At 38.6% G+C, this 21,177-nt stretch overlaps 1 protein-coding gene across 1 annotated transcript in view; it reads left to right on the top strand.

The window, feature by feature from the left end:
* The first annotated feature begins 7,326 nt into the window (after positions 1-7,326).
* CHSY3 (chondroitin sulfate synthase 3) overlaps positions 7,327-21,177 on the top strand; it is a 154,088-nt gene continuing 140,237 nt past the window's right edge. Inside the window, exon 1 of the mRNA XM_005423578.2 lies at positions 7,327-7,477. Within this exon, the coding sequence (XP_005423635.2) occupies positions 7,327-7,477 (151 nt within the window). The remainder of the gene's footprint in view (positions 7,478-21,177) is intronic.

Genomic DNA, 21,177 nt, shown 5'->3' with positions numbered 1-21,177 from the left:
GTGTGCTGTAACTTCTTAAACCCTGCTCTAGCTTGTACTATAACTAGTTTGAAGATTCAACTTAAAAAAATTCAAGCTATAAAAGCTTTAATCTGGTGTGCAGACAACAGTAAAAGAGTAGTAGCATTTAAATGCACGTGCATAAAATTATTATCCCTGTTACAAAATTGGACATTGCTGTAAATATATGAGGGAACTCAGCCTCCTGCCTTGCTGCAGTTTCAGTGCAGATGGGGGTTCTTTTCTGAAAGATCAGGCCCGTTCACTTTACGAAATTAAGAACTTGGGAATATTTTACAAGACTAATAGCTGACATTATGAAGTAACTACTAACATTAAACCAACAACACTTGGCTTTTTTCCAGCCCAAGTACATTTGCTTTAAGTGCATTGCATATAACGCAGAGATGTACTTTTGTAAATTATTGAGGCCTGCAGGCTGGAAGCCTAAAAGCAAAGAGCTCAGTAATTTCCAGGAAAACCGCCAATAATGCAAGTTTCTCAGCTACATTACTCTGTGAGGGCTTAGCTGAAGGGATAAAGCCGTTTTCTCCACAAGTTGACTACGGGCTGTTTTAGTCCGATTTCTCTGCTGTCACCTAGCGGAGAGCCAGCAAAAGAGGAAAAACGTGTCAGGCGCGAAGATGCCGCTTGGAACTATTTTTTTTTAATAATGTCATGTTTCTCTTGGATGTGGGGGAGGGGGAGCTCGATTTTTTGCGATCCTCAGGCATCGCCTGGGATGCGGATTCCTTTGGTGACCCCTCGCGGCGGAGCGCGGCGGGCGGAGGGACTCCGCGGATCCAGCTGCTCCCGGAAAGGTGCGGGACGCGCGGAGTGCCGGCAGCGAAGGGAAGGGACGGCTTCTTCGTGCCCTGCGGGAACGTCTGCCCGCTCATGAGGGAAGAGGCTTGCTGCTGAGCCCTTCGGGGAGCACTGCCATAGGGAGAGCCCATTATCCGCATAAACGCAAACTGTGCTGCTGGTAATGGGAAAATAAACAATACTCGAATACTTTGAGAGGAACCAACCAACTCAACAGACTGAGAGACAAGACTTTTCATCAGCAGAGAGTGGTGGAGCCTCGGGATCCTTTGTACCATGTGCTAACTCTAAAATCAGTAAATTAGACACCCCTCCTTTAACCATTTGATGCAGTGTTACTTTACATATCCTGTAGAAAAAAAAATATTTTTGGTTGACAGACATTGCTGTGTATTGTTTCTTTTGTCATGTGATTTTTTTGCTTTTGTTGGTTTCGGTAGTTTAGGGTTCTTTTAATTCATTAATGACAGAGACTGAAAAAGACATGTCATCACACAACATTCATAATAAGGGTATTGGTGGTTAGAGAACAGAATGTTTAGTATATTCCAAAAGTGCTTAAAACACTATAAGAAAAGGAGGCTCAGGGGGACCTTGTTGCTGTCTACAACTACATGAGAAGAGGTTGTAGACATGTAGGTGTCAGCCTCTTTTTCCAGGAAGGAAGAGGAAGTGGCCTCAAGTTGTGCCAGAGAAGGTTGGGAATGGATATTGTAAAAAAATTCTTCACTGAAATGACTGTCATGCACCAGAACAGGTTGCCCAGAGAAGTGATGGAGTCACCACCTATGGAAGAGTACAAGAAACATATGGACATGGTTTGTATGCACATAGTTTTGTGGTCATTACGGTGGTGCTGGTTTAAGAGTTGGCACTGATATCTATTAGAGATGTTTTCCAACCTTAATCATTATATAATTCCATGAATGAAACAACTCTTACTGGAAACTTACTACTAGGTAAGTTTCCAGTAAGTATTCTCTGTGATCTGCATTCATTGGTCTCTTCCTACCCTGAAAGCATGCTTACGCACATAATTTCATACTTTCACAGAATCATAGAATATGCTGAATTGGAAGGGGCCCATCAGGATCATCAAGTCCAACTCCTGGCCCTGCACAGGACACCCCAGGAATCTCACCATGTGCCTAAGAGCATTGTCTAAATGCTTCAATGAACTCTGTCAGGCTTGGCACTGTGACCAATTCCCTGGGGAAACTATTCCAGGGCACGACCATCCCCTGGGTGAAAAACCTTTTCCTGGCATCCAACCTAAACCTCTCCTCACTCAGCTTCAGTCCATTTCTTGAAGTCCTGTCACCGGTCAAAGGAGTGAAGGGATTGGTACCTGTTCCTCTGTTTCGCCCTGTTGGATGTTGAAGACCTCAGTAAGGTCTCCCCTCAGTCTCCTCCAGGCTGAACTGACCAAATGACCTCAGCCACTCCTCATACTGCTTCCCCTCCAGACCCTTCACAATCCTCACAGCCCTCCTTCAGATGCTCTCCAATAGCTCAATGGCTTTTTTACATTGTGGCATCCAGAACAGCCCCCAGCACTCAAGGTGAGGCTGCCCCAGTGCAGAGCAGAGTGGGACAATGCCCTTCCTTGACCTGCTGTGTCTGACTCACCCCAGGACACAGTTGGCTCTCCTGGCTGCCAGGGCACTGCTGGCTCATGATCAAGTCACCATTAACAAGGACCCCAAGGTCCCTTTTCTGCAGCCCTCCAGAAAACTTAACTTCAATAAGACTTTAAACAGGTGCTTAAAGGTAGGAAAGAAGTCAAGTTTTCATCAGAACATAAACAAATCTTGGTCTGATTTTTAATTTTTTATTCCAGTAGTAATCAACTAAAATAGCAGCAAAGACTCTTATGTAGTCAGTGAAACTTAACATACAAGTTGATACATCAATATCTTACCAGCACCTCTAAAAAGATGTAGGACAATGATATAACTGTGGTAGAATACTACCTTTTGCTGGCAAAACTGGCATTTGCAGCAACATGCAGTAACTGCAGGAATTTGCTCTTATAAACTGCACAGCAGCAACCTGGAAGCAAATGAGAGTTCTGCAGATTGTGCCCACTTATAATTGCACTGGCAAATACTATATTTCACAAGTGATTTTAGAGAAATTACCTATTCTCCAGTAAATAAGGATTAGCATTTTAAACTACCTAATTGAATGAAATTTTTATACTGGCTTTCAGTACAACTACTCCCCCAAATCACTAGAACATATTGGAAGACTCTGCTGAGGAAATTCTTAGCCTTTCTCTTCCTTTGCTTCATTCTTCTCATCCCAAAAGTGTCCAGAAATATGCAACTATGTTTTCATTTTATTTGGTTTTGGCGTGTAAAGTTGCTGAAAACAGAGTTCTGCATATACACTAGTTTGTTTCTGGCAGTTCAACAGGTACAACTATACTAGTTTGTTTCTGGCAGTTCAACAGGCACAATTTAGGAAAATTACAGCTACCACTCCCCTTCAGTAAAGCACAGACCTGGTCCATGAAAAGATCTCACAGGGCTTGTTGCTTTAGCAGGGTACATGTTTTCATCTTCTGGCCTATTTTTTTTTCCTTTCCATGCACCTATTAGAGAAGGCAAGGTCTATAACAAAAAATTTTGAGTTTGCCATGAGTAAAATTAGCTGGTCACATCAGGATTTGAAAAAGAAAGAAACAATGCAAGTTGTGAGTTGGAATATACTATAAATATCTCTGGGTAGGGCAGAAGTTACTCCTTTAATTACGGTATTTTGGTGTGTGAATGGTAAATGAATAACAGCAGAATCTGTGTAAATGCTGTGCATCTCTTCTATCTGTCACTGAAAGACCAGGAAGGTCTATCACAAACTTCCCTACTCAGGTCCCAGTGATTAGTTCAGAGATATTTTGAAGCAGATCAGACTGCTGAATACACTCTAAGGATCTATTCTATGTGGTTATGCTCCTGTAAGTTGAGTCATTCACTGAAATACAAATTTATGAGGGATCTAGTCGGCCATCAGACAGGTATCCAGCAGAACAAATGCAATACTTCTGTCAACTATCTTCTCTTGTGGTTTTACTGGTTAGAATATGCATCTGGATTTGAAAGGTTAGAGTAGCAGTTACACTTCTGTAACAAGTAACAGGTGTAAGAGAAAGTGTATCATCTCTTTGTTGCACAAGATAAATGTCAAAATTTTTTAGCACCTAGTATTTTAAGTGGATTATACTTTTTGATTTAACAACACCACTTCCTACTATATAGCTTCCTTCATGAAAAGTGCCTTTAGAATTATCTGCTTTTTAAAAATAGATATTATTATTTTCCTAATTAGTCTTACTTTGTGGACAAAGAAGCATAAAAATTTCTGTGGATTGATAGTTCTGCTTGGGCCTGCACGGCCGTAACCTGCTTATTTGCAAACATGATTATTTGCATTCTGGAGAAATGCATAACTGAATGCAGGAAAGACTCTTCTGTCTGTGAGATCCTGCTTATATTGAAAGGCTTTCTCTGCTCCAACTCTTATTTCCCATGGTATTGGCTTGGACTCAAGACACTGCTACACCCTAATTCAGGTGCATGGGGTACCTACCTATATTCATAGGAATGTGACATGGGCCATGGTTCAACTAATTTCTCTGCAACCTGGTGGCACTGCAAACTCAGAGTTGTAAGTCAAGTTTGATAGGCGTGTGCCCACTTACAGTCCATTATCTGAAAGGAGGAGAACAGAACAATGGTAGAGAGCAATAGATTTCTTAATGTAATATTCATCTCTATGTCCATGAATCTAAATCTGTATAAGATTTAACTTGCAAGATTTGGGATTTGTGGGAGCATTGTCCCCTCCCCTCCTCTCCAAAAACACCCACATTCTTTGCAGATTTTTGATGAAGAACAGATGTAGTTCAATCTTGAGCTGAGGTGGAGTTTGAATGAACATGCGCTTTAGGTAAGCAGCTTTTGACCAGATCATTCTATCCCTCTTGATCTCTCCCTTTTGCAGCTGTCTCTTAGTGAGTTTCTCCCTGAGAGCAGCTAATCTGGTCAGTGGTGGCAGTGCATCCTGACAGGCAACTCTCTTCCTGACAGCGGTACTTAGCAGGATTTTCTAATCACGGAAACTGACTGTGTATCTTTGCAACAGGAAACTTGTTTCAGTGATCCTGATATGGTGAAATGCTGATCATGAGACATTGAATCCAAGAGTCAGAATATTCTGTTACCAACTACATATTGTTAAGTGTTCTTTTTCCTCACCAGAGCTATTGTAAGTCATGTAGTTGTGGAAAAAGTGCTGGACACTGTCTCCTCTGATATATTACATTCTATTAAGGCAACCCAGCAACAAAAATCCTGTACACAATTATATTTTCCATGCATTATTGTAACCAGTTGGCCGGCAGTCTTTAGACTGAGAGAGAAGAATGGTTAATTCATAGCAGCATGACTAGCTATGTCACTTTGACGAAAACACACAGATCCTGGGTTGGTGTGCATTATTTTTTCCATCCATGTATTTAGCTTCACAGACAACCCAGTATATGAACCAGCCTTCCTGAAGAGGGCTTGTTTCTCTCTGGGGTTTCGTCTGTGGTGATTGTGCTCTTTTTGGAAATTCTCCAATAAGCCACTCTCAGCTCAGAAATCAATTTGTTGCAGCTGCTGTAGTAAATTGAAACTCTTGTAGCTGTAAGTGGGTTCATCTGTGGGAATTCTTCTTGCCTGTGGTAAGGTCAGTCTCCTTGGAGGAAGCATTGTGGAGTTAAGGCAGAAGGCAGAAAGTTTTATGGCAGCACAGTTATTGTTCAACACACAGCACAAATCTTCTGAGTGTTGGGCTTATTTGCTTCAAATTTGGCAGACTGCTGTTTTTAATACCTGTGGGTGTGTGTGCCTGTTCAGCCTTTAAAGCTGCTTTTCTCTACGCACAACTCAATACTGAAAACACAGACATAAGCATGTATCCTGAAGCAGGTTTTTTCTTGTTGTTGTTGTTCAGCTGTTTGGGCCTCTCTTCTAAAAATCTTGATTCTTTCTCAGAGGGAAGTGATAAAGATAATGGAAATAACAGGGGATGGTTTTGTTGTGGGAGGTGCCTGCTTTTGTTCGAAGTCTGAGTCCTCTTTTCTACACCCACATATGCATTTTTTATTTTCTGAACTATGAGAATGATAATGTTTTGAAACTGCTTGGTACAAAAAATAATCTGAATACAGAAGCCATTATGTTCTGTGTGTGACTAGCCCTGCTGGTGAATTGCTAAAGGAGAGACTTTGTGACTCATAAAACTAGTTCTTAGGCTAAAATGAGCACAGGGCATTCAATCTTTAAATTTGCATTTGTTCTCTGGCTTTTTAAATGAGCAATGCCATAAATATTGTCTCAGCTCATTGAGAGCTGAACTAGGTGTTTGTAACCTGGCATGTTGGTAATTTGCATAGTTGAGGGCCGAAATGTTTATTTTTACTTTCATTTTTTAAATGTCTGTTTCTTAATATTAACTTAGCATCTAATAATAACTGACTAATATTAATTAAGCATCAAGTTTCAGAATAATTTGTGGAGAAAAAAATTCAAGTAAGGAATCTGAAAGCTCTGTATTATCTGAAATGGTCTGTATTGCTCTAAAGGTTTGACAAGTTATTGCACCCCATAATCACTTCTGAAATGCCTGCAATATTAAGTTACCATAGAGCACAGTTTAAAGAGACTGTTTAAAATAAAATAATGAGAAATGGAATGGAAAACCTCCTAATTTGTTAAGATTAAGCTGAGGATAAAGAGAAAGCTATGACATTAAATCAGGCTTCATCCCTGATTGAAATGTGACATAGAAAGTATACTTAGGACAAGAATAAATCCTGGGCAAGGCATTTAGAATTGAATGAGCTGATACAACAGTATTTCTGACTTTTTACATATGGGTTAAAATACTAAATATTAGAAGTAATTAAGCTGGAAGTATAAGTTTATGCAAAGCTCAAAGCTAGAGAAAAATGGGTTCTCTCAGCAAATGGAATAGAGATATTGTTTGCAGCCTGGAAGGCAGTGTGTTAAATTGGCAAGTTGTCAAGTCCTGAGGCAGTAGAAAACAAGCGAGTAAAAAGGTTTATAGCAGTAATGTTGTGTGGAAATGAATGTTGCAATACCCTGCAAACTGCTGAGGGAGAGAAGAATTCACTTAGGGCCTGAGTGCACGTCTGACCTTGGAGTGAGAAATCAGCTTCTTTGGGTGTATTTTTTACAAAAATAAAGGTAGGCTCTTTATAGTGAAATCTACTGAATTTTACCTGAGTGACTACATTTAAGGGCATGTGCCTTGGTCAGATACTTTCCCTAGTGCTGTGTCCATACCGCCATCGCAAGAAGAGAGTGAGTGACCTTGTTTTCAGAAGGCAATTCTACTATCAGAAAATCTGCTTCCATTCCAAGTGAGATCCCCCTCCATTATGGTAGATTATTCCCTGCACACCTGAGTTTGGACACAACAATTGCGATGATGGCTCAGTCAGATGCTGCCAAAGTACCTGGCCTGCCTCCCTCTGTATCCTGGCAGCAGGCAGCTATCATTGACCTTTCCATTTGTTTGACGCCTGTAATATTTCTTGGATCTTCAGTTTTAACCTCTTGCTCTGGGCATGCTCTTCGGTGTATTTTCATTCTGAATTATGTCTGAATTAATACCTGAATTATGCAGAGGTCTGTAAAGCTGCATTTCTCACACAGCTGTGAGCTGAGGCTGTTGAGGGCATGCAGGGGTTTGGGCACCCTGCCTGTCAGACAGGCAGTTCAGACAAGGAGCTGGACACTGAAGCAGCTCAGCAGTCTGTACTGGCTACCTGGGGAGGGGGGCAGCCCTGCAACTGGGGCAAACAAGGCAGGCAGAATTGGTCATCTCTGCTGGCTCCCACTGAAACTTTTTGTGGGATCAGTTCACTCCAGAGAGATGACCCTGTCTTTTAATGAAAGAGTTCCCCCTCACTTTCTCCCCTGCAAATGTTTTAACATGTTATGACTGGGGGCTGAAAGCTTGCTGAAAATAAAACTTCTTTTTGCTGTTGTTTTCTTAATCCATTTTAACTTCATTATTCAGCATGGTGATGTGGACCATAAATGTGAGATACAGTGACAGGTCACCAAAACCAAAATTATATATATTTATGTGAATTAGCAGGAGTTGTTTAGTGTCCAAAATCAGTTTCAAACCTAGTAATTAAGTAAACTGGTGCTGCAAGCTTATGAAGTGTTAAGGAATAAGCTGTTACTGATGATTTCAGCAGAATAAATTGGAGAAACCTGTTGATCAATGAGATGATGAAGAAGACATCCATTATAAAGTTCTGCAAACTAAAGACTAAATTCTGTCACTAGTAGCACAGTGGTATACTTGATTGACAGGTACTAAAGTCCAGGAAGATTTCCCTGCCTGATCTCTGCCAGAAGATGTGCTTCCAGGTATACCTTTAAAACTTGACAAACAATAAGTGGCATGTCTTGACAATTCATTCTACGGAATCTTAAAAATATCCTTCTCAAAAAAACGTTCAGTGGCTTAAGATTTTGTAATTTTTTCCTTTCATACATGGCATTCAGAGAGAATGTCAGGATCTCTTGGAAGTTGTTCTTTGTAACATCAGCAGTGTGGTTAGACAAATCCTCCTTTTACAGTACAGTTATGAGATTGTTCTCAAGTTTCTTTTCTGACACAAAGTTAGCTCCTGTTTATCCATCCTGGGTATATCTGTATATACCAACATCATATTTGGTTATCTGACACGGTTCAAGTTTATGGAGCCAGCTACATCCACTACTTGCTTCTAGCCAGTTTCTATTCAGGCTACACATTGACAGTATGCAAGTTTGGCAAGCACATTTAAAGTTCAAAATAAATCAGTATATATTTGCAGCTCCCTCTGGCATATTCTTAAGTGCACCATATTTACACCACAGGTGATGCAATATTTTCTGGAGACTGGCTTGCCACACTGAGCTATCTCAGCCAGTGTCATACGATCTGCAGGAAAGCTGCACCACCACCTATATCAGAGTAATGTTTTGCACTAGGGCCAGTGACCTCAAAAAGTGGCCATTGCACATTTAAATAAGCAGACTTCAAAATGCATGGGTAAAGACTGATGAAAACAGGTAGACTCTGAAATATGATGCTCTCAGAGGCAGGATGCAGATGACCAGGTGCTGTTAAGCAACAGTCCCGGGCTGCTCTAAGAAGTGGGAAGCTGAGAACTCCTGGGCAGTTGGTAGCTGTCACTAAACCATGACCCAGTTCCAGGCGCACAGATCCTACTCCTAAGGAACATGGCAGGAGCTGAGAGCTGCCTGGCACAGAGATTGCCTAAATTATCACCATGCTGCTTCTGACAAAATAGCAGTAACTGGCTTTTATAAAAAAAAAATAAATTCTTTGCTCTCTGTAAAGAGGTGAATAATTTTCACTCATCTTGCACATCATTTCTTCAATGTGGCAATGTTAAGACACAAAATGAGTTACTATCTATTCCAGAAAAAGAAAGTGAATAATGTTCTCAGTAAATGTTTCTCATAAACAAGGATTTTTTTATATTTTAATTATGGTGACAGAATTTGCCCAAAACCTAGATATTTCTCCTTTTTTTCCCCTTAGGAACTAAAGCAGATGGCTTCAACTTTTAACCTGGTTCTGTCTTCTAAGTACTCCTGTTTTGCAGTTTCAAATTAAATTAACAGTAAGAAAGAAAAAAAAAAAAACAAAAAAACCCCAACTATACTAGTTTGTCTTATAAGGTAAATGACCATAACTACTAAGCAATATAATGGCAGGGTTGGGGTCTAGTTTATGAACACTTCTTTTCTTCCAGAGAATATTAACACAACAAAGCAGTTAATAAGCTCTATTATGAAAGTACATTTTTATTATGTAATATAAATTTGTTTTCCACTTAGTGTAACCTCTCCATTGACAGCTAGAATGCTCAGATGACAATTTACATTAAAAAAAAAAGAAAAAGAGGTCTTCAGCAAACATCTATTCCCTTGATGAAAATATTGGCATCAAACCAGGGAACACAAGTGTGATAACTGTTGTATTGAAAAATGCCTTATAATTTATTAAATTATGTTTAAAAACTTATGTTTTCCTTCAAAGTTTAATTTGATGCATTTCTGGAAGTAGAAATAAATGAAGAACCAGGAAGAAAAATGTTTATCTTTAATTTTGGAGGTTGAACTTTGATATTATCTTTCTATTATTTTTATTTAAAAAGCACCAACAAACCCTCAAAAAATAATTTAACTATGTTATTGTGAATTGAACTATATTTTGTTATGAAATACACCCTGGCAAAACTTACTGCCATAACATTGCACTCCTGATATAATTTTTTTTTTAAAACCCAAGTTTTTTGGTGGCTTTACTTTGGGAGATTGCTGATTGTTAAAATGCATTATTGCAGTCATCATGCATAAAATGCATTATTGCAGATAGACAAATGGCAGACAAGGAAGAAAACTTTTTAGAAAGAATTCATTGCTGTAAGTGTACCAGCAAATTCTTGCCAAGAAACCACAACTAGGACATTTTATTGCACAGACTTGGAGAGTGGTGTGTACAGCATGGACATGGCAGAAAATCCCATGGTCTGTCAGGGCAACAGAGCCTCCATAAGCAAACCTCAGCAGAAATATTTGGAAAAATTCACCCAATATCAGGAGAGTTTAGAACCACTGTGGAGGTGTCCAGTGGAACTAGAAGGAGGAATTGAAGTCACTTGAACTTAAACAGAGAACAGATGGGAGCTCCTGATCAGAACAATGGTAGAAGGCTTTTAAAGTACAGGCATCAGTATAGATTCCTAGTTTTCAAAGTCAATCTCAGCAGTGGACCTGAAAAATCTGCAAAGAGTTAAAGAATTGGTACTAAGAATAATATACCAATTTTTCCTGCTCTAATTTTGAGTACCATGCTCAAAAATCTAGAATTTTTGAGTGACTGAACCTAAGTCATCTTCAAGAAATGCTGATTTGATTCTGTAAAGCATGTTGAAGCCTCAGGACATGCTTTTGTTCTCAAAAGTGGAAATTGGCTGAGCACAGCCCCCTGTGCTCAGGAAAGCCACAAGTTCATGAGAACTTTCTACTCTCAGCTCTTGTTAGGCTTTTACATAATAGGAAGTTGCTGGATTTGCTTCAGGTTATTCTCTCTGGAAGCCATAGTTAGGCAAATTATGAGATTTTAAACAATGACATTTGAACTTTAAATCAGTTTAACACTGATACTGTTTTGTTTGTGTAGAACCTCACCAAACTCACTATTATGAGATGCAACTTCTGGTTTTACAGCAGCAACAGAGTTCTTGACGCATCCCAGAATTCATGTTTGCAATATCTAATTTCCCTAAGGGTTCTTACTGGTGTCTTCCTGCCCCATCCTATACTGAATTCTAATATCTTTGGTGCTGACTGTGTTATCAACCGGTTCAAAAATAACCTCCTCGGTTAAAATTAATGAAAAATGTAAGTATTATGGCATTTTAAAGGAAAGAAAGATATAATGAGTGCTCACATATCTGCCCTCTGGCCTCCTCAGCATCACTGTTTTTTCTGTAACTACACAAGGAGTTCTTGTTACCTCTGATACCTACTGTTATCCTGCATAATTTTAGTCCCTGGATACTTTATTAAATGTTCAGCCTTGTTTTCAGTACTTATTTTTCACATTCTGCATACCCCTTTATTTAATGCACTAAAAAATATAAAATTAAGTCAGCTGGGTTCAGTTGTTGCACTTAATGGGTGCACTATAAATGCACACAATGGGAATTTCTCTTAGTGGTGGCAGAGTTTCTTTGAAACTAATTTTTTCTTCCTTTAAAACCCAAGGGATTTTTGCATGGCAGTGCTCTAAATTTACTCATGCCTGCCCATTCTGTAATGTATCATTCTGCTGAAAACTGGTGTCAGTGGTGAGTTGTCTTCTAAGAATATGCCCCCATGCTAGCCTCAGCTTTGTTGAAAATGAGGCATTGAAAAGGAAAATCTTTTCTTGTGCAGGATCTGTCAGCTACTGTTTAAGCATAAAGCAGCGTGCTGAGCACTCTTCAGTGTGAAAAGGCTTTCAAATACAACTCTGAAAACAGAAGAGATGAATCATTGAGTGTATTGAAGGTGAAGAGAAGACTTTTTTCCCATGTCCTTGGTTTAAAAGAGTGAAGCTAAACAAATGGAAGAGAATGGCAAATTTTAGAGCTTCAATAAAATCTATAATTTCCTGCCTGACACTGCAAGAGACAGATAAGGAATATTCTGACTCCCCTCAGCTCAGGAAATCACACTTTGGGAAAAGGCAAAGATATGAGAAGAGTTGAGGTCTGAACCTTTCCATCAGAATAGGGAGGTCAATCTGTAGAAAATGTTCCCCAGCAAATAAATTCTGCAGCCTTATGCTGCTGGGGAAACGCTACTTTCAGGGTAGTAGTAGGGATCTTGATGTGTGCTTGACAGAAAAAATACTTATAAGCTGTATTTACCAAATAAAGCTGGTTTAGCATATGTACCACCTTTTGTATCATGGCAGAAGAGAAATGCTGCAAATGACAGGGCATGGTTTTATTGAATTTGATCACTAGCTGCTGAACAGCTGAAGTCTGTTTAAAATATTATTGAGAGAAAATAATTAGTTAGCTGAAAACTGTAAGTTCTAATGTTAAAATTCCTAGAGGTGATTACTTGAATAAAAGGAGCCAGAGACAAGGATTAGCCATATACACACAGCAAGGACTAAGAAATGCCAATTCCTTGCTTTCTCATTTACAACTACTCGTGGAATAAAGACAAATATAGCTAATAATAGACTTGAACCACCAATTTAATATAAAAATATCTTTAGGTAATGACATAAAATGTTGTTTACTGTCCATGTCCCAGGAATAGGGAGGAATGGGGTTGTCTCCCCTCCACAAATGTTTTTGTATTGCAGCACAGCCATGCCTTTGGGTCTATCTTCAGCCTTTCAAAGTTTGGTTTAGTTGGTTGCTGGCTTCTCCTTTCCTTCCTTCCTGCTTTACAAAATGTTATAGTGAGAAAAATGACAGAGGGTAAGTTTTGATGGCCACAGCAATCATTCTTACCAGTCCAGCCAAAAAGAGCAGTGCATGCCTTCCTGCTAAACTCTTTCTGGCTGTTTCCTTTGGGTGATATGGTGATATCTCTCCATATCAGTCCTGCTTGTCTCAGACATGTGGAAAGAACTATACAAAATGGAATTGTTGGAATATACTACTTGAGAAATTCCTTTATTTATTAATTTAGAACAATCGGCAATTTATCCTCCTTGCCCCAGGGGAACTTTCACATCTTTGTCCAGAGAGCACTCAGAAGATCATAACAGCCAATTCTTCTATGGCTGCCACATATGCCATAGCAGCTTGGAGGCACAAGGCATATAAAATTGTTACATAATATGAATGAAATGAGAATTCATGGGGATCAGCCTGCTGTCATCAACCTTGCATCTTCCAGCCTGGAAGGATGGGTGCCCACATGGGATAGGAGCCTGACTAACTAGCCTACCTTTAAAATCCAAAACCTTTTTTACTTTAGCTAGATTTTGCATAGACACAGGTCTTGGAGACAACCATAGTCAGGATAATACAAAAGAGAGTAAGACACATATGCTTATTTTATCATCAGAGAAATTAATCCATATTTGTCTTATGATCATCTGAAATTTCAGAAGCTTACCCATGAGAATATTTCTCTTAGAAACTTGTGGCATGAGACTGTAAAACTGTAAATTTTCTTCATTCTTACCTCAAGGCCACAATGTAAATTGATAAACAATCCTGAACCCTGGATATTTTCTGCAATTTGTTACATGCTGATGCTCATCAGTGTCGTTAATGCCAATTCCCCAGCAAGCAAACTTTTCCTCTGCAAACGTTGTATAAAATACAAGTATCTATGTAAGCAGCGGGATTTTGCAAAGCAAATTTGCCCGACTTCACGCTTGATGCCATTTTCCTGAGAATGTTAAGTCCTAAATGCATATGAGCCGCAAATTGAATTTCATAGTTTCTCTCTTCACTATAGCAACTTTTAAGAGTAAAATACATTAAAAAAAAAGCTAAAGTGGACTTAATTTCAAGCACTCTATTTCTCTAATCACAAGAAGCTTAATTCCCACATTACTGATTTGGGGACAGTGCATTTAAATGCAAACCTGTACTTTCACTTTGTAGCATCTCTTAAAATATAGCCATTCTAAAGTAAAATATTGCGGTGTTGTCTTTATTTTATGCACAAAGTTAACCTTTTATAATTTCTGTTTTGAAACTTCTAGTTTAACTATTCTAGTTCCATTAGGATAGCTTCCATGCTAAAAAGAATATATTCTGCTGAATTTGGGCCACCATGTACTGGGTAACTGAGTAGAGAAAATATGCCACAAATTGCTCATTGAATAAGTCAAACAATAGAATGAAAATCAGGGATAAATCCTTCTTCAGCTGTGGGGTTCTCTTCAGCCAAGTATAGGTTTACAACATTACTAATCAAATCTCCTATTTGTTTATAAGTAAAAAATGCTAGTGAAAATTATGATGTATATATTTTATATGATGTATTTTTAAAACAGAGCAACGGTGTTCTTGTAGAAATTTGTTGAATGGACTTCATGGTTGATATCTCAAGCACACATTTTTACTCACAGAAATATATTTTAAATCTAAAAAGTGTTTTCTTTCAATTGCTTTGATTTTTTAAAAAACTTTTGAATGCAATCATAGAAAGATAAAACAAAAAATCCAACCTTTTCCTTGGGAAATCCCTTATGCCTCTTAAAAGATTTGTTTGTTTGTTTGTGTTTCCCCTCAAAATTCTAGATTCTCTGAACCAATTACTTTATACAATTATTGATTATTTTTGACAAAGATAGAATTATTTTGGAAAAATTTCTACTATTAATAGATATCTACTCTTTGCACAAAGTATTGCAGCTACATAGGGCAGAAATGAGCAGGTAAAAGATAATTTTTTTCAAAACTGTGATAGCATTTTCAGCAAACAAATCAGAAAGCTAGAAAAGCTGTTTCTTTGAAGGTATTTTTCTAATAAAAGGTATAAAACAAAACTGTGTAATAATAACTTGGTCCAAAAGACATTATGTGAGAGTTTGAATTGTAATGAAATGCTGCCAGAAACCATCTGACTGCAACCACAATTTTGTTTCACAAGGTGGCACAACTACTCTTCCTATTGTGCATGTATATTTTCCTCATCCAACATCTAATTAGGCTCCCAGCGTAGCTGTTAAAGAACCTACCTGTATTCAAATCAAGAAAGCATAAGAAAGGTCTCAGGCATAAACAAGATTTCAGGCCCGTTCCAAGGCTAGTTGAAATCAATAAGCAGCTTTCTGATGTCTTTGATAGGAATTTAATAGTTTATCCATGGCATGTTTAAACTCTCTTGTCAGGCTTTCTAATCTCATGTGTGATTAGCTACAGCAGACAACATATTAAACTTCTCAGGAAAAATAATCTCATAATGCTTAGCTCTCATCTGGCTTTTTAGAAATCTTAGTATGATTACTAATACACTAATCTAGTAATAAGAACAAGAAGCTGACACATCCATAATCCTACCAAATTCAATGGGACAGCTTCTACATAAATTCAGAATACTGATAGACTGAAAGAGTGGATTCTAATAAAAATTCTTTATATTTTTCTCTCTTAATGTTAAGTATAATGATTTATATCCTTAATTCAGATTTTGGAAATTTGTCTCTAGGATCAAGTGGAAAAGTGACACAATATAAAAAAGAAATTTTTTTTCTGGCTTTACATAACAATTGTAAAATAATGTTATTGCAATGTTTGATGAAGATAGTGAGTATTGTAAATATCAGTATTTGTCCTTCATCCAGGCATTTCAAGTTGCAGACTAGGAGGATATTCCATTAGGTGACTTTGGTGTCAAATCAGAGTAAAAGTCATATTTGAGTAAAACTCCTAACAAACTTAGAAAAAATGTTTTTTGTTATCAACTGGTTTATAACCTCTTCAACAATTCCTAAAAAAGGATTACGTAAATGCGTGAAACCAATACGCCTAGAATCAGGCTTCTGACCATATAGTTCTCTCCTCCTAGTCTTTCTTTTTAAGATGTCACATTCATTGACATTGGATGTTGGAAGAGGGGATGTGTATGTGTTTATTTTCACTTCTGTTTTCGTTCGTTTATAATGAAAGATAACTATTCAGCTCTTCCTCTGGGAGCAATAGCTGTTCATGTCCATAGACATCCTGCTATTATCTTTCCAGAGTTCTCTTCTGAGTGGATTTTTTTTAATTCAGTTTAGATTTTTATTTACTTTGCCAGATTTTTCTTTTCAGATTGCTTGAGCAGCCTTAAAGCAGTGACCTCTATCTTTCCCAAACCACACAGCAAAGAATGTCACATTGTTTCCTGGCATGCATTACTGCAGTCTGCAGATTAACCAGTAAGGTATTTGTGTATGTAGGATACTGCTATTGCTATTAGAAATTACTCCTCCATTTTAATCTTCTCTTCTTTTCAAGGTAGAAAAAGAAGAAAATTTCTTGTGGCCAGGTTAATCAAATGGTGCTATTTACTACCTTTGGTAGTAAAACAATTACTAAAAGCTATTAGAACTAAAACTTTTTCAGTCTCATGAACATATTTTACAATTTTGAAAGAAAACACTACACAGTTTATTTTCCTAATGCAGAAATTGCAGGGAAGTTATGTAAAGCAAGAAAGTTCTTTAGTTTCAATCTTGATTTTCCTCCATACAGGCTGTTCTCAGATGGAGAATGGAGAATGTGTTTGCTAAGGTCTTTAAAAGAGACCTGTTGTGCTCCTTACAGCTGTAGCCATCTCTTTACCAGGATTGAGGTACAGTGGATTTCTGTCTATCCTAAGCATTTGTAAACACAGCTTTGCTGACTTTCTTTTAATTCTTTCATCTCTCATTAGAGTAGTAGGGAATAATGTGTGACAAAAGTATTAAGACAAATCTGTTTAAACCACTTGAGACTATGTCTTCCATTCTAGTCCACGGCTATGTACCATGGGGTACCTCAGAAGGAAGAAAGTAAACACTGCTATCCACCACTTAGAACATTCTAGTGTATCCCACGTAGAGATGGGAGCTATGTGTGGAGGTCTTCTATTCATAAAAGACAGTGATTTTGCCTAATTTATTTCTCTTCTAAGAAGAGAGGAAAACAACTACAAAGTACAGACAAGACAAACAGTTTGAAATAAGAGTAAAATAAAGCAAGTTAAACAAATTTACCCATAAATTGTCCATGTAAACTTTGGTGTAATAATATTTTTTCATAAATAATAGAGGAAATGTTAAATCTAAACAGATTTTCAGAATTACAGATTTCCCAGCATAGTCTATCATATAATTTAAATTTTGTTTTTATTTAAATTTGAATATGAAGCTCCACACTTTAATTAAATTGTAGATTGTGTAGTTTGTTTGTTTTCCCAGAGTAAAATATGGGTTTACTAATAGGTGATGTTGTGAAATCATCTTGAATCTAAAATTTTAATTACTGATGGATTTTCAGAACTGCAAATAATTCTAGAAGATACAAATGTTTTGCTTTTATTAATACCTGTTGCACTTCACTGATCTCAGTCTGGAACAGGACCAAATATATGAGCATCAGAATTGGCCCTGTGGACAGTAGTGGAGGAGCAAGATATTGCAGTTGGCCTCCTGCTGCACTATGCCTAATTTCTCTGCAAGGAAATCCTGGTAAAACTGCGTAGGGGGTTAGGATTATTCCTTTTGTTTCTTTATCTCATGGAATTTTGTCCCATCTGTTCCTAAGAAACAACAGCTACCGATACTTAAGAGAAAAAAGATGTGGCTGTGAGGAGGAGGAAGGGAAGGGTGCGATGCTCTCTGTACCTGGGTCCGGATCCCTGAGCCTCTCCCCCTTCAGAGGGATGCTTCCTGTGGCACTGGCAGGTGGGAATCACTTCCCAAGTGCTACTTCACAGGACGCATGAAAAGGGATTACATGAGATATTTAGCCTTAACTGCACCCTACCAATTTCAGTTTGAAACCCCTGGAAGTCTGATATTCTTTAAATAAATTGCACTGCCTTGTATAAACAGAGGTAGTGAGCTATGCTGATCAAGGGCTTCCACAGGAACAGGGAGGGTGCTGCCAACTGGGATGTCACTTTCCCTGGTCCCACCAAAACTCACCTCCTGCCAGGTAGACTGCCAAGAAGGGGGGAAAAAGTCAACCAATTTCCTCAGAGGTGCCTTGTTCTTTTGGTTCTTTTTGTTGTCTCTGTCGCTGTTGGTTTTTTGCCTTGTTACACATATATATACTAGTAAAGAACTGTTGTTCCTTTTCCCATATCTGCCTGAAGGCCCCTTTATTTCTAAGTTATAGTAATTCAGAGGGAAGGAGGTAATTTTTTTTCTGTTCCAAGGGAGGTTCCCGCCTTCCATGGCAGACACCTGTTTTCCAAACCAAGACAGACCTTACGGATTTAAGTAGCTGATCTCTCTTGAAAGAAAGGGGCATATTCATCTGAGATGGGGCTGTGTCCAGTGCCCAGTAAAATCAATTGAAAAGGCTTTAGCCACATTCAGTCAGATGTCTGTGAAGGTTAATAGATCGGACATATAATTACCTTCCAAAATAAAATGATGCATAAAAATGCAAATGGTTATAGAACCAGATGTTGCAATAATGCAAACACAATGTAAAAATACCAAACTCAGCCATAAACCCTGAGGAGTTTTGGAACATTATAATAAAGACTAAAGATTATTTATTTGTTAAGATACGATTAATGAATATGATTACCCAGGTGTATCAATGAATAATTATATGCCTACAAAAATGTTATAGGATGTTTGACAATTACAACTACTACTCTGTAAATGATGTCTGTATGCCTCCCTAATGAAACAAAATGCCCAAGGGGAATTTCAAGCTTAGGGTTCCTGTAAGTTTGCTCTACAAAGACAATTGATATTTCTTTAGCTTTTGCAGGTGGCTGTGCTAGCTCTGATATGAGCTATTTTTGTGGGCTGGGCACATAATTTTCCATCACTTAGAGCCAAATGCTCTAATTAGTTTTTAATCTCACACCCCTAAAAGGGAGTTATTTGCTGATTTGTGGTGATACTTTAAAGAACGAAAGTGAAAAAGTAGTGAAAAAGGTTTTGTTTTGGATTTGAACACTGCCACCCTATTGCAAATTTTTCAGATTTGTCTGATTAGTGATAGAAATAGCTCCAGTCCTTTCAATAATTAATATATAACAGTCTTAAATTTCCCCTTTCTGGCATCAAGCATAGATATTTCTCACCACTTTTTTGAGGCTTCTTTTTTTTTGTTGCTGTTTTGAAAATGGCATTCAGCCATTATTCTTTCTTAACTTTCTAACGGAACACCTAAAGGACAGCCAGATTTAGTCAGTGCTTTCCACCTATGGCTGCTATAAATACATATGGTGTTTTAGATGCCCTTTACATGATTTTTTAAAGGCATTCTGAACACAGGTGTAGGACTGCTATTGTTAACCACTAGATGCCACCATTGCTCCTATAAAAGTGGTCCAATCTACGTCTGTGTCCATTAAATCCCACAAACCTTCAACAGATTTCTCTGCAGCGTATCAAAACAGTGGAATAATATTGAACTAAAAATACAAATGCAGGTAGATACACACCTTATGTTCAATTTATTTATAAATTATTTTTATAATACACAACAACTTGGGGTTCATTATCAACTCAGAAGTGTGTAAAGGGCTTTAAAATCACCTCTCATGGGTTTGCCTGCTCTTTTTGTGACAAAAATAAGAGCTGCCAGATCTGAGGAGCTGGTGCAGCTGACACTGACTGGAGCGATTTCAGTATATGCATAGGCAAGGGAAGTGGCTAAGTGTCACACATGGTACCTCTGCAACCCCAGAGCAGTAAACTGTCTGAAAATTTAGGACACCACTATGATGGGGCTGTGAAGGTCTCAAGGAGGTTGTACAGCACATGACTCACCATGGCTCAGTAACTCCCAATTGTTTGCGAGGAGCTGGGAGGGACGGATGGGAGATTGTATTTTAAAATGCAAGGCTCATACAGAAAGCTGAGACTCTCATAACACTGGTAATTCCCAATGCCATCGTAAAGCCTTTCTGGAGGACACCCTTTCCACTTAGCTTGTCTGTAAATAGCTTGGGAAAGACAGACTCAGGATCTGCTACCTTGTTGCTCACACAACATCTTGGGAAGTGATCCTAAGTCCAGACACAACACTTGGGCTGCTGTTTTTGGTGGTGACAGCTGGAGTGAATGCCTAGTGCCTTACTGACTGGTGCTACAAACGTGCCAGCCTGTGTGCACACGGGGAGGAAATTAACCATGGTCTGTTTGGAAAGGACATTCAGCTCTAGGGAAGCCATAGGGTATGCTTCCTGAGCCTGATGCTTCCACATCTCAAAACCACAATGAGCATGCAGCCTGCTCACTGCATGTGGACAGTCACATGGAAAAACTGCAAATTACTTCAGTAAGTGACCTCTTCACAGCTAAAGACTATGCAGAGTCGACTTGCTTTGTTAGGTGGGTAAAGCGGTATCATTTTCCAAAAGGCTTGACATTTTTCTCTCATTATTTGCATACTTTTACTAACATCATAGACCACCAGCCTCCATACTCCTCCTCCCACCTTGACATATGTCTAACAATTGATAAAGTCACAAGAAGTGATAGACAGCATCACAGATTAGCCACAAAAACAGGTGGTTTTGCTGAAAACTATTAAATATATGTTACTGGATCTGTTGTATTGATGTATTTCAGTGAAAAGATGTATGGATGTGAAAAGCAATTTATGCTCTCCTTTGTTGGAGATAGACATCTTGCACAATTAAATAAGGGATGCATATAAATATGGAGGATATGCAGGCAACCTTAAACTTCGCAATTAAAATTGTCCCTGTAGCCACAGTGTCCTTAACGTTTAATTGCTGCTGCCACGTATCCTGGACTGTGGACAGCGCTGTTACGTAGAGGTTACCCAGAGGTCAGGAGGATGAGAAAGCCGTGCTCCAGGATCTTGGAGTTCATGAGAACCAAAGCAATATGAACAATACCAATAATACTAACACTACTAAACTAATGATATACTCAGGCCGTGGGAATCCACGCCACAGGAAAAGGCACGTTTAGCTGGGGAGTTGTTAACTCTCGAGGGCAGAAGGCAGAGGCCAGAGCGGAGGCAGCAGAGAAGGCATCTCTCCTCCCGACACGACACCCCGGACCTGCCTTTCACGATCTCTGGAGACG

This window comes from Geospiza fortis, unplaced genomic scaffold, assembly GCF_000277835.1.
Source record: "Geospiza fortis unplaced genomic scaffold, GeoFor_1.0 scaffold167, whole genome shotgun sequence".
Lineage (NCBI taxonomy): Eukaryota > Metazoa > Chordata > Aves > Passeriformes > Thraupidae > Geospiza > Geospiza fortis.
Note: the sequence above shows the minus strand (reverse complement) of the source record. Positions and strands in the feature narration are given on the sequence as shown.